The sequence below is a fragment of the Echinococcus granulosus genome (assembly GCF_000524195.1).
Source record: "Echinococcus granulosus chromosome Unknown EG_S00003, whole genome shotgun sequence".
Taxonomy (NCBI): Eukaryota; Metazoa; Platyhelminthes; class Cestoda; order Cyclophyllidea; family Taeniidae; genus Echinococcus; species Echinococcus granulosus.
Genome location: NW_020170383.1, coordinates 1,388,660 through 1,401,169, shown reverse-complemented (window position 1 = coordinate 1,401,169; position 12,510 = coordinate 1,388,660). Strand labels below are relative to the sequence as shown.

General features: G+C 42.8%; 1 protein-coding gene across 1 annotated transcript in view; it reads left to right on the top strand. All coding sequences in view use genetic code 11, as the record gives it.

The window, feature by feature from the left end:
- Positions 1–1,720: 1,720 nt before the first annotated feature.
- Positions 1,721–12,510, top strand: part of EGR_00836 (Calcium-transporting ATPase sarcoplasmic/endoplasmic reticulum type) — a gene marked incomplete at both ends in the record, with an annotated part of 11,694 nt that continues 904 nt past the window's right edge. Inside the window, 12 exons of the mRNA XM_024490085.1 lie at positions 1,721–1,838; positions 2,731–2,813; positions 3,468–3,572; positions 4,292–4,430; positions 5,490–5,812; positions 6,368–6,765; positions 7,050–7,293; positions 7,672–8,040; positions 9,033–9,368; positions 9,444–9,657; positions 9,868–10,163; positions 10,541–10,674. Coding sequence (XP_024355488.1) covers positions 1,721–1,838; positions 2,731–2,813; positions 3,468–3,572; positions 4,292–4,430; positions 5,490–5,812; positions 6,368–6,765; positions 7,050–7,293; positions 7,672–8,040; positions 9,033–9,368; positions 9,444–9,657; positions 9,868–10,163; positions 10,541–10,674 — 2,759 coding nt within the window. The remainder of the gene's footprint in view (positions 1,839–2,730; positions 2,814–3,467; positions 3,573–4,291; positions 4,431–5,489; positions 5,813–6,367; positions 6,766–7,049; positions 7,294–7,671; positions 8,041–9,032; positions 9,369–9,443; positions 9,658–9,867; positions 10,164–10,540; positions 10,675–12,510) is intronic.

Sequence of the window (12,510 nt, the reverse complement as noted above, 5' to 3'; positions counted from 1 at the left end):
GTTTATTAATTGCCTCCAGTAACAAATTCAGTGCTTTACTAGTTACCTCCTTCAGTAGGAACATTAAGGCTTTGACTTATTTACCAATTTAGTATCGCAGTCGAGATGTGTCGGTGTTATTCGCGTGCTAATTTAATGATAACTTTCATGAGTGGTGGTATTCATGCAGTCATTAAATTTCAAAAACTTGAGTTTTGCAACCACAAATTTTTTAACAAAGAAAACAAAGAGTTACATGGAATAAGTTGGGTAATCCCCATGATGTCTTTAGGTTTTTTATTTAAATAGTCCAGCACTTTTTATAGAGTTAGTATGTGTTGTGTAGTGCCTCGGCACTTCCCTGAAGATGATAGAAGACGTAATACTCGAGCAGAATACATGGATTTGGCATACAGTAGGGCTTGGAGCTACTAGCATAACCCGGAGGCCAGGCCACCCAGCGGAGGCACAATGACGGAGCCTTAAGGTGGCCCTCCTTTTCAAAATCTTCCGCTGAAGAACAGAAAGGGACTCTCAACAAATAATTGGGGTACAACGTAAAAATATTTACAGCTCTGCGAAGTAAAGAGCACTTTCTGAAGCTTGAAACTGAAAAGATGTATCAATGTATATGATGGAAAGAAATGATCACATTCTCTTCGGGAAAGTGCACTGCCACAAGATGGGGAAGCAAAATAAGGAAAAAACGTTTATTCCAAAAATGCCCAAACATTACATGTTGATGCCTGGTGCCATCTTCCACGTTTTTCACAATGCTTCAAGTCCACATTTTAATAATCTGCAGGCCACCCAGTCCCTACCTGTCATCTGTACTCGATCTACAAATATACTTTACTTGGAGTAACTTTTTATTGGATTTTTTTATATAAATATCGTATCGAGTAATCGACTACAAACTGATACTCAAGCAAAGGTATGCTCGAAGTTTTTTATTTCCTGTCCATCACTTTTGCAGCGGTATGACAGAAGCAGTTGCCGTTGGGCGGACCACAGGGGTTATCTAAATAAGGCAACATTTTCGCCTACGTGCAGTCTTCTTTTTGCATAGTGGCTACCTGGACCGTAACGCATTCGTTTTCATATCCACTAAAGACAACTAAATCAGCCCTGGAAGCGGCATCACAGTGTAGTCGCAGCAACAGCAGCAGCAGTAGTGCACAGTGGCTTACACGTCCGCACCAACCAATCGATCGCTCGCCACACCAGTGACCTTGTTGACCTGCCCGTATGCGTGCATGCGTGCAAACACCGCCATGATTGGTCCTCGAGGGTGTGCACATGTGTGGGTTTGGAAGGAGAGGGGACAGTGGGCCCAACCACGGGGATGTGGATATGTGCACACATGCACACACCAAGCGCGCGGACGTATGCTGTCCCTGCGCTGGGCGTGGGTGATGGGGCTAGGCCCCCAGGCGATCAATTTGTACGCGTACATAACACATGTCTATGCCTGGAGGTAGTTTGCGCTGCCTGTGGAAACACTGAAATTGTTGTCTAAGTGAGGGTGAGTGTGCAGGTTAGGCAGACTACAGGCCCACGGCAAGACAGAGGGTGCGGTTTATGTTCTACTCCTGTTTCTAGTGAATATCTCTTGAGAAGAGGGACATTGACGACTGCTCCACGCGAAACCGCGATTCCATTCACCTTTTATTCCTACAATCTTTCATGCACTCAAGGCAGTGAACTCACACCGAAATAACTCCGTAATCAGTGCTACACAATGGAGAACGCTCACTGTCGCAAAATCGAAGACGTTCTCGCATTTTTCAATGTGGACGAAGAGACAGGCTTGTCTGATGAGCAAGTCAAACGACAAACTGAGAAATACGGTCTCAACGGTGAGCAGACTGAACGGAATAGTTGGCCTCATTGTTTAGCAATTGATTTACTAATTCAAATTTGATCCGTATTTTTAGATAATATACGTCATTTTAAAAGTATAATTTTAAGTTTATACATGAATATAGTAGTCTGAATGCTTTCAACCAACTATAACACCATGATTCATCATCCGAACGGAATTTTGGATTCATATTGATGGAATAATTAAAAAGGGGATCTGAAGCAACACCGTACTTTTTCCTTCATTAACTTACCATGAATTCCAAATATGATAGCGGGCACATGGCAAGCATTTTTTCGGTATATTACTTCGGCTTCTTGATGGATTCTAATAACTAACTTGTAAGTAATTACTGCATGTTTTCATATTTACAATTGGACATGCCTTTTGATAGGCCAATTTTAATTAACCTTCACAAAACATTGCTGCAAATACTAGTTTGTAAAGGGGAAAAGTGAGCGGATATAATATGCAATTGCAATTTAGTTGAAAGCTAATGACGAGATAATGCAGCAGTGCAAATTCCACTTGCAAGCTGGCCCTTTAATATATGTGTTTCATCAGCATAAAAGCCTTAAAATTGAAACATTCAATGGATTTTGGCTAAAATAGCCCTTGTGGTGTCAATACCAGTAGGAGAAAGTGGGAATATGGTAATCACTCATTTGTTTTTTTTTCTCATTTCAGAACTTCCTGCTGAAGAAGGTGAGAGAAAATGCACCACAATCACTAGTGCAAATAGCGGCTTTGAAAATCAAAATGTTTATATCCATTTCTTTGGATGTTCAAGCAGCCGAAACTGGTCATATTGTCATTATGCTCCTTTCATGCAAAATTTAACTGTTGTATTCTTTTTTGCTTCCACTTAAATGTGTTCTCCTTTGCAGCCAAGTCAATTTGGGAGCTTGTTGTTGAACAGTTTGATGACCTCCTTGTCAAAATCCTTCTCCTCGCCGCTCTAATCTCTTTCGTAAGTTCTCCTGCTCGGCCGGATCTGCATTAGCCGAAATTGAATATGTGCGCAGCTCTCTAAAGCATTTGTCTTTGAAGAAGCGTACGTTAACGATGCATACTCCTTTGCTCCACTGGAGCAGGTATGGAACGTTGATCCAAAAGTAATTCCATAAATAATATATTTATTTGTTGTGATATAGTAATGTTGGCGATATCGTCTTTACATAAACAATTAACCTCTGTAAGTTTGATTACTTTAAGTTCCGAATAGTTACGGTTTTACTGTCCATAAAATTTAAAACAAAACTTTTCCAAAATAAAAGTGGATGACAGATGTGAGCTGCACTACAAAGGTATTGTCCTTTAAAGTGATTGTTTCACCAATACCCCCAAATAGGTGCTAAATCACGGAAATGGCCAGAGTTCCTAGTGTGATGCTTTGGCAATTCTAACGTGTTTCCCGCAAAAACTAGACAACCTCCGTGTCCTGTTACATAAAGAGTAACAATAAGTAGTTGACACAATGCCATTCTTTGCGCTTTCTTTCGGTGCAAAATAAATGCCAATCCCTGTACTTACACACAAAACATCTATGCAAGAAGAAATTGTCAGTTAGGTCTGGGCAACTTGTTTAGTCATTGTTTCAACTGAGAGCGTTGTACACCTTCAGGTATTGGCTTTATTTGAAGAGGACGACGACTCCATCACCGCTTTTGTGGAGCCTTTCGTCATTTTGCTCATCCTCATCGCAAACGCAGTCGTTGGTGTCTGGCAAGTGAGTCGATTTCGTTTAATGGTTGATCTAAAAGTCCTTCTAAAACCCAAATAATTTCGTCGGCTAATTCTACCCTTCCACCAACTTCCCACTCCCCAGTAGTCCCGCATACACATACAACTGTATAGTTGTGTGCGAATACTTAACTTGCATTATGGGTAATTTTGCATGAAGACAGGTCGCTGTTTTCAAGGATGATTCGATATCGGCATACCGAACCCCCAAACTCATTATGCATTGCAGACGGTTCGCCCATCCAGTTGTTTGATAACTTGTTAATTCAAACTAAAATACGCGCTGGGTGCTTCTAGCATTATAAGTACAAAAATTAAACATTCATTCATTTGTATGGGTGGGTCCTGCTTTCAATTAAAAGCATGCCTAAAGTCAAGGAATTGGAACCATTTGTCCTTAGACAACTGTTTAATCAGCAAGGCTTGCAGTTGCTACTCGCCTTTATCCCAGACCATACATTTCATTGTCCCTACGTGTTGCAGAGCGATTGCAACTTGAGTACTGGTGCGCCATATAACCGACAAGGTGGACTGTAAATAGGCTCCTGCCCTTAACAACGAGTATGGTATTCCCAGTACAAACGTCGCACATTGAAATAGATTGTGTCGAATTTTGATAATATTATAGGATAGAGTGATTAAAATGTTATATGTAAAAAGAATAATGCAGTTGAATGCGTCCCCCATTAACTTCACTCATTGTAGGAAAGAAACGCCGAGTCAGCTATCGAGGCTTTGAAGGAATATGAGCCGGAAATTGCCAAAGTCTACCGAAAAAACCACCACGGCATTCAGCGGATCAAAGCGGTTTCTCTGGTGCCAGGTGATATTGTCGAGGTCTCCGGTACGTCTCCACCCCGCCGTATTTAATATTCACTCCAGACAATGCAGCGCCGATAAGTTATTAACCAAACGCCTTGGCAATAAATAGAATTTAGATTTTCTTTAATCTATCTAAGGTCAACCAAGCAGGCTTTAATGGAAGCCGTCGATACTAGGACTACAAATAATTATTGGGACAATTCGAAATGCCCATCCGGAACTGTACTGTTTCATTCTCCTTTGGCACATACGACGTGAATTTTAAGACGCTTATGCTTTTTATTCATGAATAGTATAAAATGAGCTTGTAAATTATGAATAGGATTTATTAAAGTTGTGCCAGAATGACAAATAATCCAGCTTCAGAATCGAAATTATTTCGGGAATCTGCAAATTCCACTAACAAATACTACTTACATACGCACCTTAGAGTCTGTGCACATCTCATGTAATTCGCCGGAAAGCTGGAGGCACTCCGTGTGGTTTGCTCCTAAAACAGACTCCAAATGACCTAAATGCCTTGACTCGTTCAGCCGTTAGTGTCATGCACCGTGAATGCTGCAAGGCGGCATTACCTTTATCAAATCTTGTTCACGTAGGTACTTTAATCGCCGACCTCTCATCTGCATCTTGAACCCTAAAGTAGAACCAGTATTCTATGGTCAAATTATTTGTTTTATAACAGAGGTGTTTGAAATACAGACTCGACGCTTTCAGGTTGATCATAGAAATGAAAACAGACTGATGTAACCAGGCCTTTGTTGAAATGAAACTAGCCGGTATTTGGCGAAAGTCGAGGTCAGCTAGTGAGACCTATTTCGCAGCTTTTCAGAGAGTGGAAAATAAGTACCTGTGAAAGTTTGATTGGGATGTACTTAGCTACATTATACTCGGCCCGTTGAATGAGTCAAAGGGGCAATAAACAAATCCATTACATTAAGTCGAAATTCCTTTTCATCTCGAAGAGTAGCTAGAAATTCACAAAAAAGACGACGGAACTTCGGGGATCTGCGCTCTTAAGCTCATCTGCAACTAAACGAATTCAACTATCACCAAAGTGATGGATTATTTTATTTGTCAGTCGGCGACAAAGTCCCAGCGGATGTGCGCATTACAAGGATCTTCAGTACGACAATGCGCGTGGACCAGTCTATCCTCACGGGTGAGTCAGTCTCGGTGTTGAAGATAACTGAGGAGGTGCCTGACCCGCGAGCGGTGAACCAGGATAAGAAGAACATGCTCTTCAGCGGCACTAACATCGCGGCCGGCAAGTGCCGAGGTGTGGTTATTGGTACTGGTCTCTCCACCGAGATCGGCAAAATCCGCAACCAAATGATGGACACCGATCAGGACAGGACACCACTTCAGCAGAAACTCGATGAATTCGGCCAACAACTCTCAAAGGTAGGTATCAGACTACTCACTTCGTGCTATAAATTAATGTTTGTGTGCAGGATTTCCCTAGACCTTAACGAACCCCCCAACCAGATAGTCATTAAATAAATGCTTTAGAGCAGATTTCTTCATTGACTGACTGACCAACGTGTTAGGGCACGCACAGGAGTACAGCGTGCATGTATGCGTCTAGCGCCAGCAAGGTCTGAATCCGCGTCTGCGTCGGAGTTACTGGGTCGGTTTTGTCATGAGTAGTTATTGGTGATCGGTTGATCCTGGGTTTAGTGCGACTATTAGTGTACTTAAGGTGCAGCTAAAGCCATCTTAGTCAGTCGCAAGGGGGTGAGGGAGAGGCAGCTTCCAGGTTGTTCATGGAAATAATCACGGAAATGAAATCTTCCAGAAATTTGAATAAACTTTTTCCTGGAGTTTGCAGGCATCTTCAGCATTTTGCCTAGTCGAGATAATTGGAACTTCTAATGGAAGTATAGGTATAGAAATAAACTTATTGGTCAAGAGAACAGTGGAGTGTAATTCTCTTAAAAATGTCATTCATGAGTGCAGGTGATCTCAATAATCTGCATCGCGGTATGGGCTATCAACATTGGTCACTTCAACGACCCGGCACATGGTGGTTCTTGGATTCGTGGTGCAATCTACTACTTCAAGATTGCTGTGGCGCTAGCGGTGGCAGCGATTCCGGAGGGTTTACCGGCAGTCATCACGACGTGTCTGGCTCTGGGCACGCGTCGTATGGCAGCGAAGAACGCTATTGTGCGCTCCCTGCCGTCTGTGGAGACTCTCGGCTGCACTAGTGTCATCTGCACGGACAAGACTGGCACCCTCACCACCAATCAGATGAGCGTCTGTCGCGCCTTCATCTTCTCCCAGGCCGACGATAACAACATCTCCACCCACCAATTCGAAATCACTGGTTCCAAATATGCTCCTGAGGGCGAAGTGTAAGTCCATCTTTCCTTGCCGTACTCTGTTAGTCTTAATTACAGCCCCTTCAAGAACTCGGTATCACCTTCAACTATCGCAAACATTACTCGATGTCAAAAAAGTGTGAATGGAATTAAAAACAAGAAACACATTGGTTTTTTAACTGACTGCATAAATTTAGCATTATTTTGCATAACCAATGGTAGAACTACTGAAAAACAATTAAATTATATTGTACTAACCCTCATGAGTTCAAGAGGCCTTTGGGCAGGTGCGACTTATGGATGTGTACTTACTTTAGTTTCCTTGGTGGTCAGCGCGTGAAATGTGGTGAATACGATGGTCTGATTGAGTTGGCCAACATCTGCGCCATGTGCAACGACTCAGCAGTGGACTACAATGAGTCGAAGGGTCTATTTGAGAAGGTTGGCGAGGCCACTGAGACAGCTCTTTGCGTTTTCGTTGAGAAGATGAATGTCTACAACGTGTCCAAAGCTGGTCTTACTAAAAAAGAGCTTGGCATGGTATGCAATCACAACATTCAGGTGAGTTCCTCTTATGTTAAGGAATAAAAAACCAATCGGTCATTTAATCACATTTTCATCGTGTATTGGTTTAATAAACTCCACGATGCACATTGCTCAAGTCCCTGGCTGAATTAGTAATTTAGTAATCAGAAGTGCCCATTTTGTAGAGGGTGTCTTAGGATTTGTGCAAAAAATCCGTTAGACAGTCATGAAAACCAATGGACATCCGATAACCAAACAAAGTACTCAGCTCAAAGCTAGACATTTAGAATTGGCACAGTCTTTCTATATGAACAGTCATAGAAACCCTCATGCAAGAGAGAATCAAGGACCACTTCTATGAGGTTGCGAATCAAAGGAGAGGGGGATTTTAATTGAGGACCTATGTCTTTACAGGACATGTGGGACAAGCTATTCACACTCGAGTTCTCCCGCGACCGCAAATCGATGTCTGTGTTCGTGGTACCGAGGGGAGGCTCAAGGAACGCCTATCCTGTGGGTGGGGTGAGCACGGCCTCAGGGCCAGGAGTGCGGATGTTCGTGAAGGGTGCAACCGAGAGCGTTCTCGATCGCTGCACCTTTGTACGCGCCGGCTCTAAGAAGGTCGCCATGACTCCGCAGATCAAGGCGGAAATTGTAAAGCTCGTCGCTGCCTACGGTACCGGTCGTGATACTCTCCGCTGTCTTGCTCTTGCCACCTGCGATGCACCTATCCCCAAGGAGCAGATGGATCTTGAGGACTCCTCTAAGTTCAAGAAGTATGAGGTACGAAAACGCACTTAACCACACAAACACGCACATACCAATGTTAGAGTGCTTCTCAAAAAACCTTTGAGCTGATGGTGAGGTTTGTTTTGGTTAATAAGGAGTGTATATATCTTAAATTTCAGGTACTACTTTTTGTTGTCAAATGCATCATTTACCTTAAAATGCATTTCATCTACACCTTTGTAAGTATCAAATGAGAAGAGTTTTACCATGAGATTGGTAATCGAATACTTTTGCCTGAAATTGATGACAGAGCAACAATATTTCCCCCTCATTGAGAGAAGGAAATAAGGCATTAAATTATTAACTTTTGAAAAGCCAACGAGCAATTAAGTACTAAAGATGGCTTGTTGAACAGATTGTTATACCAAATAACTTTCCCATCTAGGGATTTCCAGTCAAATAATGTCCTTGCTCCAGCTTTTTCTTGAATAGTGAATAAAAAGCAGTGCTTTTGGGGCCACACATGTTCATTTTATGATACCCTGCTGAATAGTGCATGGAATTACTCCCAGCAAATGTGCTTTTTGGTTTCAGTTAAGGTAGGGAACTCCGTTTCAGTATGTAAGTCGAAGAAGGCAGATCAAATAAATTATTTACTATCCTCAGTCAAATATGAGAGCCTTGATATTAGCGTACTTTAATCGTTTTAGCTATTTCTAAGAGGCGATCAAAAATGATCACTTTCCAGTAAATCATTAGGTATAAAAGGTAGAAGACTATGTGGACTTGGACATCGCCAGGAGTTGGAGTGCAAAGCCCGCTCAACTTGGTTACCTTTTAACATTTAGTGTATTTGGCTACAGATAGCAAATTGGCTTGAATAAAGTTAAGAAACGGCAATTTGTGTCTCCCTTATGAGAAAACGACTAGTAGAAGAGACAGGTTACATAGAAGTTGCCTACTAGCAGGCTTAGGTTTTAGTAAGTTTAAGTACTTGGTTAAAACGGATTATTTATGATCACTTATCCCCTCTTTTTTGTGAATAGAGCAATTTGACTTTCATTGGTGTCGTTGGTATGCTGGATCCACCACGAACTGAGGTGCACGACAGTATCGAGAAGTGTCGTCATGCGGGCATTCGCGTCATCGTTATTACAGGCGATAACAAGGCTACTGCAGAGGCCATCTGCCGTCGCATCGGCGTTTTCTCAGAGGATGAGCCCACCACTGGCAAGTCCTTCACCGGTCGCGAGTTCGATGACTTGTCTATCGAGGAGCAGCGCGAAGCTGTCCGACGCGCGCGTCTCTTCGCGCGTGTTGAGCCTGCACACAAGAGCAAGATCGTAGAGTTTCTGCAGGCCGATGGTGAAGTCACCGCGATGGTAAGTCTACCGTCTTGGGCTGTGTCATGGAGTTTACGATGGAGCTAACTCACCTGTCCCCTTGCCCTACTGTAGACAGGTGATGGAGTAAACGACGCCCCAGCTCTGAAGAAGGCTGAGATCGGTATAGCCATGGGAAGCGGAACAGCCGTAGCCAAGTCGGCCTCTGAGATGGTTCTGGCTGACGACAACTTTTCCACCATCGTAGCTGCCGTAGAGGAGGGTCGTGCCATCTACAGCAATATGAAGCAATTCATTCGATACCTCATCTCCTCCAATGTTGGTGAAGGTGAGCCAACTGAAGAGTGCGACTATCCATGATCTTTTTTAATGCAGTTTTACAGGCGTAGTCTTCAGGTAAACATTCATCAAATTCCTAGTCTGTTAAAAAAGTAGTATTATATTATTTTTAGAAGGGCTATTGTCATCCGGTATCGGGATACTCGTCATACTGTTGAGTCTCCACTGGTACACACAAATTAACTAAACGTTCTTTTAGTGGTGAGTATCTTCCTGACCGCGGCGCTTGGTCTGCCGGAGGCATTAATTCCTGTGCAGCTGTTGTGGGTAAACCTCGTGACCGACGGTTTACCCGCCACCGCATTGGGTTTTAACCCGCCCGACCTGGACATCATGGTGCGTCCTCCTCGTAGCGTCTCCGACCCCCTCATCTCTGGCTGGCTCTTCTTTCGTTATCTTACTATTGGCGGTTACGTGGGCTGTGCTACTGTCGGCTCCGCTGCTTGGTGGTTCCTCATCTACGACAAGGGTCCCCAGCTCAACTACTACCAGCTCGTGAGTCTTTGAGCTAGCATTTGTATTTCTCAGTAATATATGATGGTTTGTTGATTATAGCCGCAAATAATTTGATCAGACATGACGGTTATGAAATTGAAAATAATTGAAGTTTCAATGAAGCATAGTTTGAGAATTTGAGATTAAGTGGGATTTTTACTCAATATCACGATCACCCCTGCGTAGACCCATCACATGCAATGCTTGGCAGAGCATGACAACTTCCACGGCATTGATTGTCGAATCTTCGAGAACCCAAAGCCCATGACCATGGCCCTGTCGGTTTTGGTCTTGGTAGAAATGCTCAACGCTATGAACAGGTAACCCTCTGCCTGCTCAAGCATGTTCTCAATGCCATCGTGTTCTTTGTCTACTAGACCCATCAATCACAATGCCTGGCTCAAGAGAGTCGCTTCAAAGGCATAGACTGCTCCATCTTCGTTCATCCGAAACCCATGACAATGGCGCTTTCTGTGCTTGTGGTTATAGAAATGCTCAACGCAATGAACAGGTGAGTAGGCCGCTGCCTCAACTTCCAATTCCCGAAAGAGAGATAGAGAAACTGCTCATTGGTGGCGGTAGTGACGGTACCCAGTGCACCGCCTTCACACGTATCGTCTCGCACACGCGTAAGCAGATCACGTGTGTTTGATTGACGTGCGTGTTTGTTGGCGAGTGTCATGCAGCTTGCATGCCCATTTGGCAGGAAGACTGTTTTCTTCATACCGCTCTCCCCTCCCCTCTCTTTTCTCACCTTCATGCATCCAGTGAACCAAGGGGCTCCTAAGGTAATGTGGCGATTTACCTAGAACTCACCTCCCCCAGGGATTTTTCTCAATTTCGGTGGCCCTCACAGTCATAGGCTAGGGGGGCGAGAGCATTAGCTCCTCCTCTCTATCGTGCGTCAGTGCAAAGATCTTAACACCTAAGTGCCATTACCCAGTGGAGCCCTTTGCAAAAAAACTTAAACCAACGGTGTCTTATGAGGCTGCCACCTAAGCACATAAACAGAATCCCATATAGCCAATGTGATCTTGCTAAAATAAGGCGAGAATAATGGTTTTTTACAAAGAAAAGCCCCTTTGGTTGACTGGGAATGTGTGTGAGGGAGAGAAAGAGAGTGATAGGGTGACTAAAAAGCAGACTTCCTGCCAACCAGCACAGATGGCCACTTTGGAGTAGAATGCGTAAAATAGTTGGCTTAGGTGGCGGCCTACTCAGACCTGTGTGGTTTAGCATGTGGTTTTGCACTTTTGTGCTTCCCTTCCCCTTTCCTACATTTTGTTTCTTTTCACCTCTACGCAATGAGCACCATTTGCATGCATTATGGTGAGAAGTTTTCCGGGATAGACATGCTATCTGACTACGAAAATCTATTGTCCTCTAATTAACGGTTTTTCGTTGTTCCTCAGGCGTTAGTTTTATAAAAAAATGCTTTCCAAATGGATGAGAAGCACTTAAACTAAGCTAGGGATTGTCTGAAATTCAATTCCGATTAAAAGCAGTGGGGAGGACGAATAAATTGTCTATAGTGAAAGAAAAATTCACTTAAATTTAACAGTTAGATGAGCATCACAAATACAAGTCATATTTCCTTGTTTGGAGATTTCCTTTTTATAAAATTAACATATTTAGATCACTTTATCACATTATTATTGTGATATATGGTCGGAATTGGCCCCAATTGTTGTAAAAGAGATTGATCTGGAGAGATGAAAACCCCAGAGGGACCTTTTAAGGTTGTTTCCTCTCTTGGCCATTGGTGTGTGAAGGGTATTCAGGGAGGTTTGCTATACAGTACCCATTCACGTATTGTGTAGAAAAGACTGTTTTCACTTTCTCCCCGTAAAATCTTTTTTGCTTCACGAAGTTGCCTTATTTTGAAATTGTTAATGCTCAGAAAAGATCACTTCACCAAGGTTAGTTGCAGTAGTTCTTAATAAATAGCTCTACCCTTTTCATTTCATTTCAATAAACTCGTTGAGTTATGATTATCTCTAAGTGGATTTTTTGACTTTTATTTTTGTATGCACTTTACTTCATATGGTAAAGTCGGGGAGTTTATCTTTCCAACTATAAAAGGGTTATAATGCATAGACTTGCCATCGGTTAGGAAGGAATGTACTTTCATATTTTATCTGAATGTCTTTACGTTTCAAAACTCCTGCGAGAACAATCAAGCCCTCCGTAGTTTTCGTTTGAAGCTTCATAGTACCAACCTGGGCAGTTGCATTCCTGTTGGTTTTATATGCGTTCATATGACTTCCCAAACAAATGAAAGAGAATCCGGATAAAACAGTGCCCAGATTATTTGCTTTTTAACAGTTCGTTTTTCAAAAGACAAGGC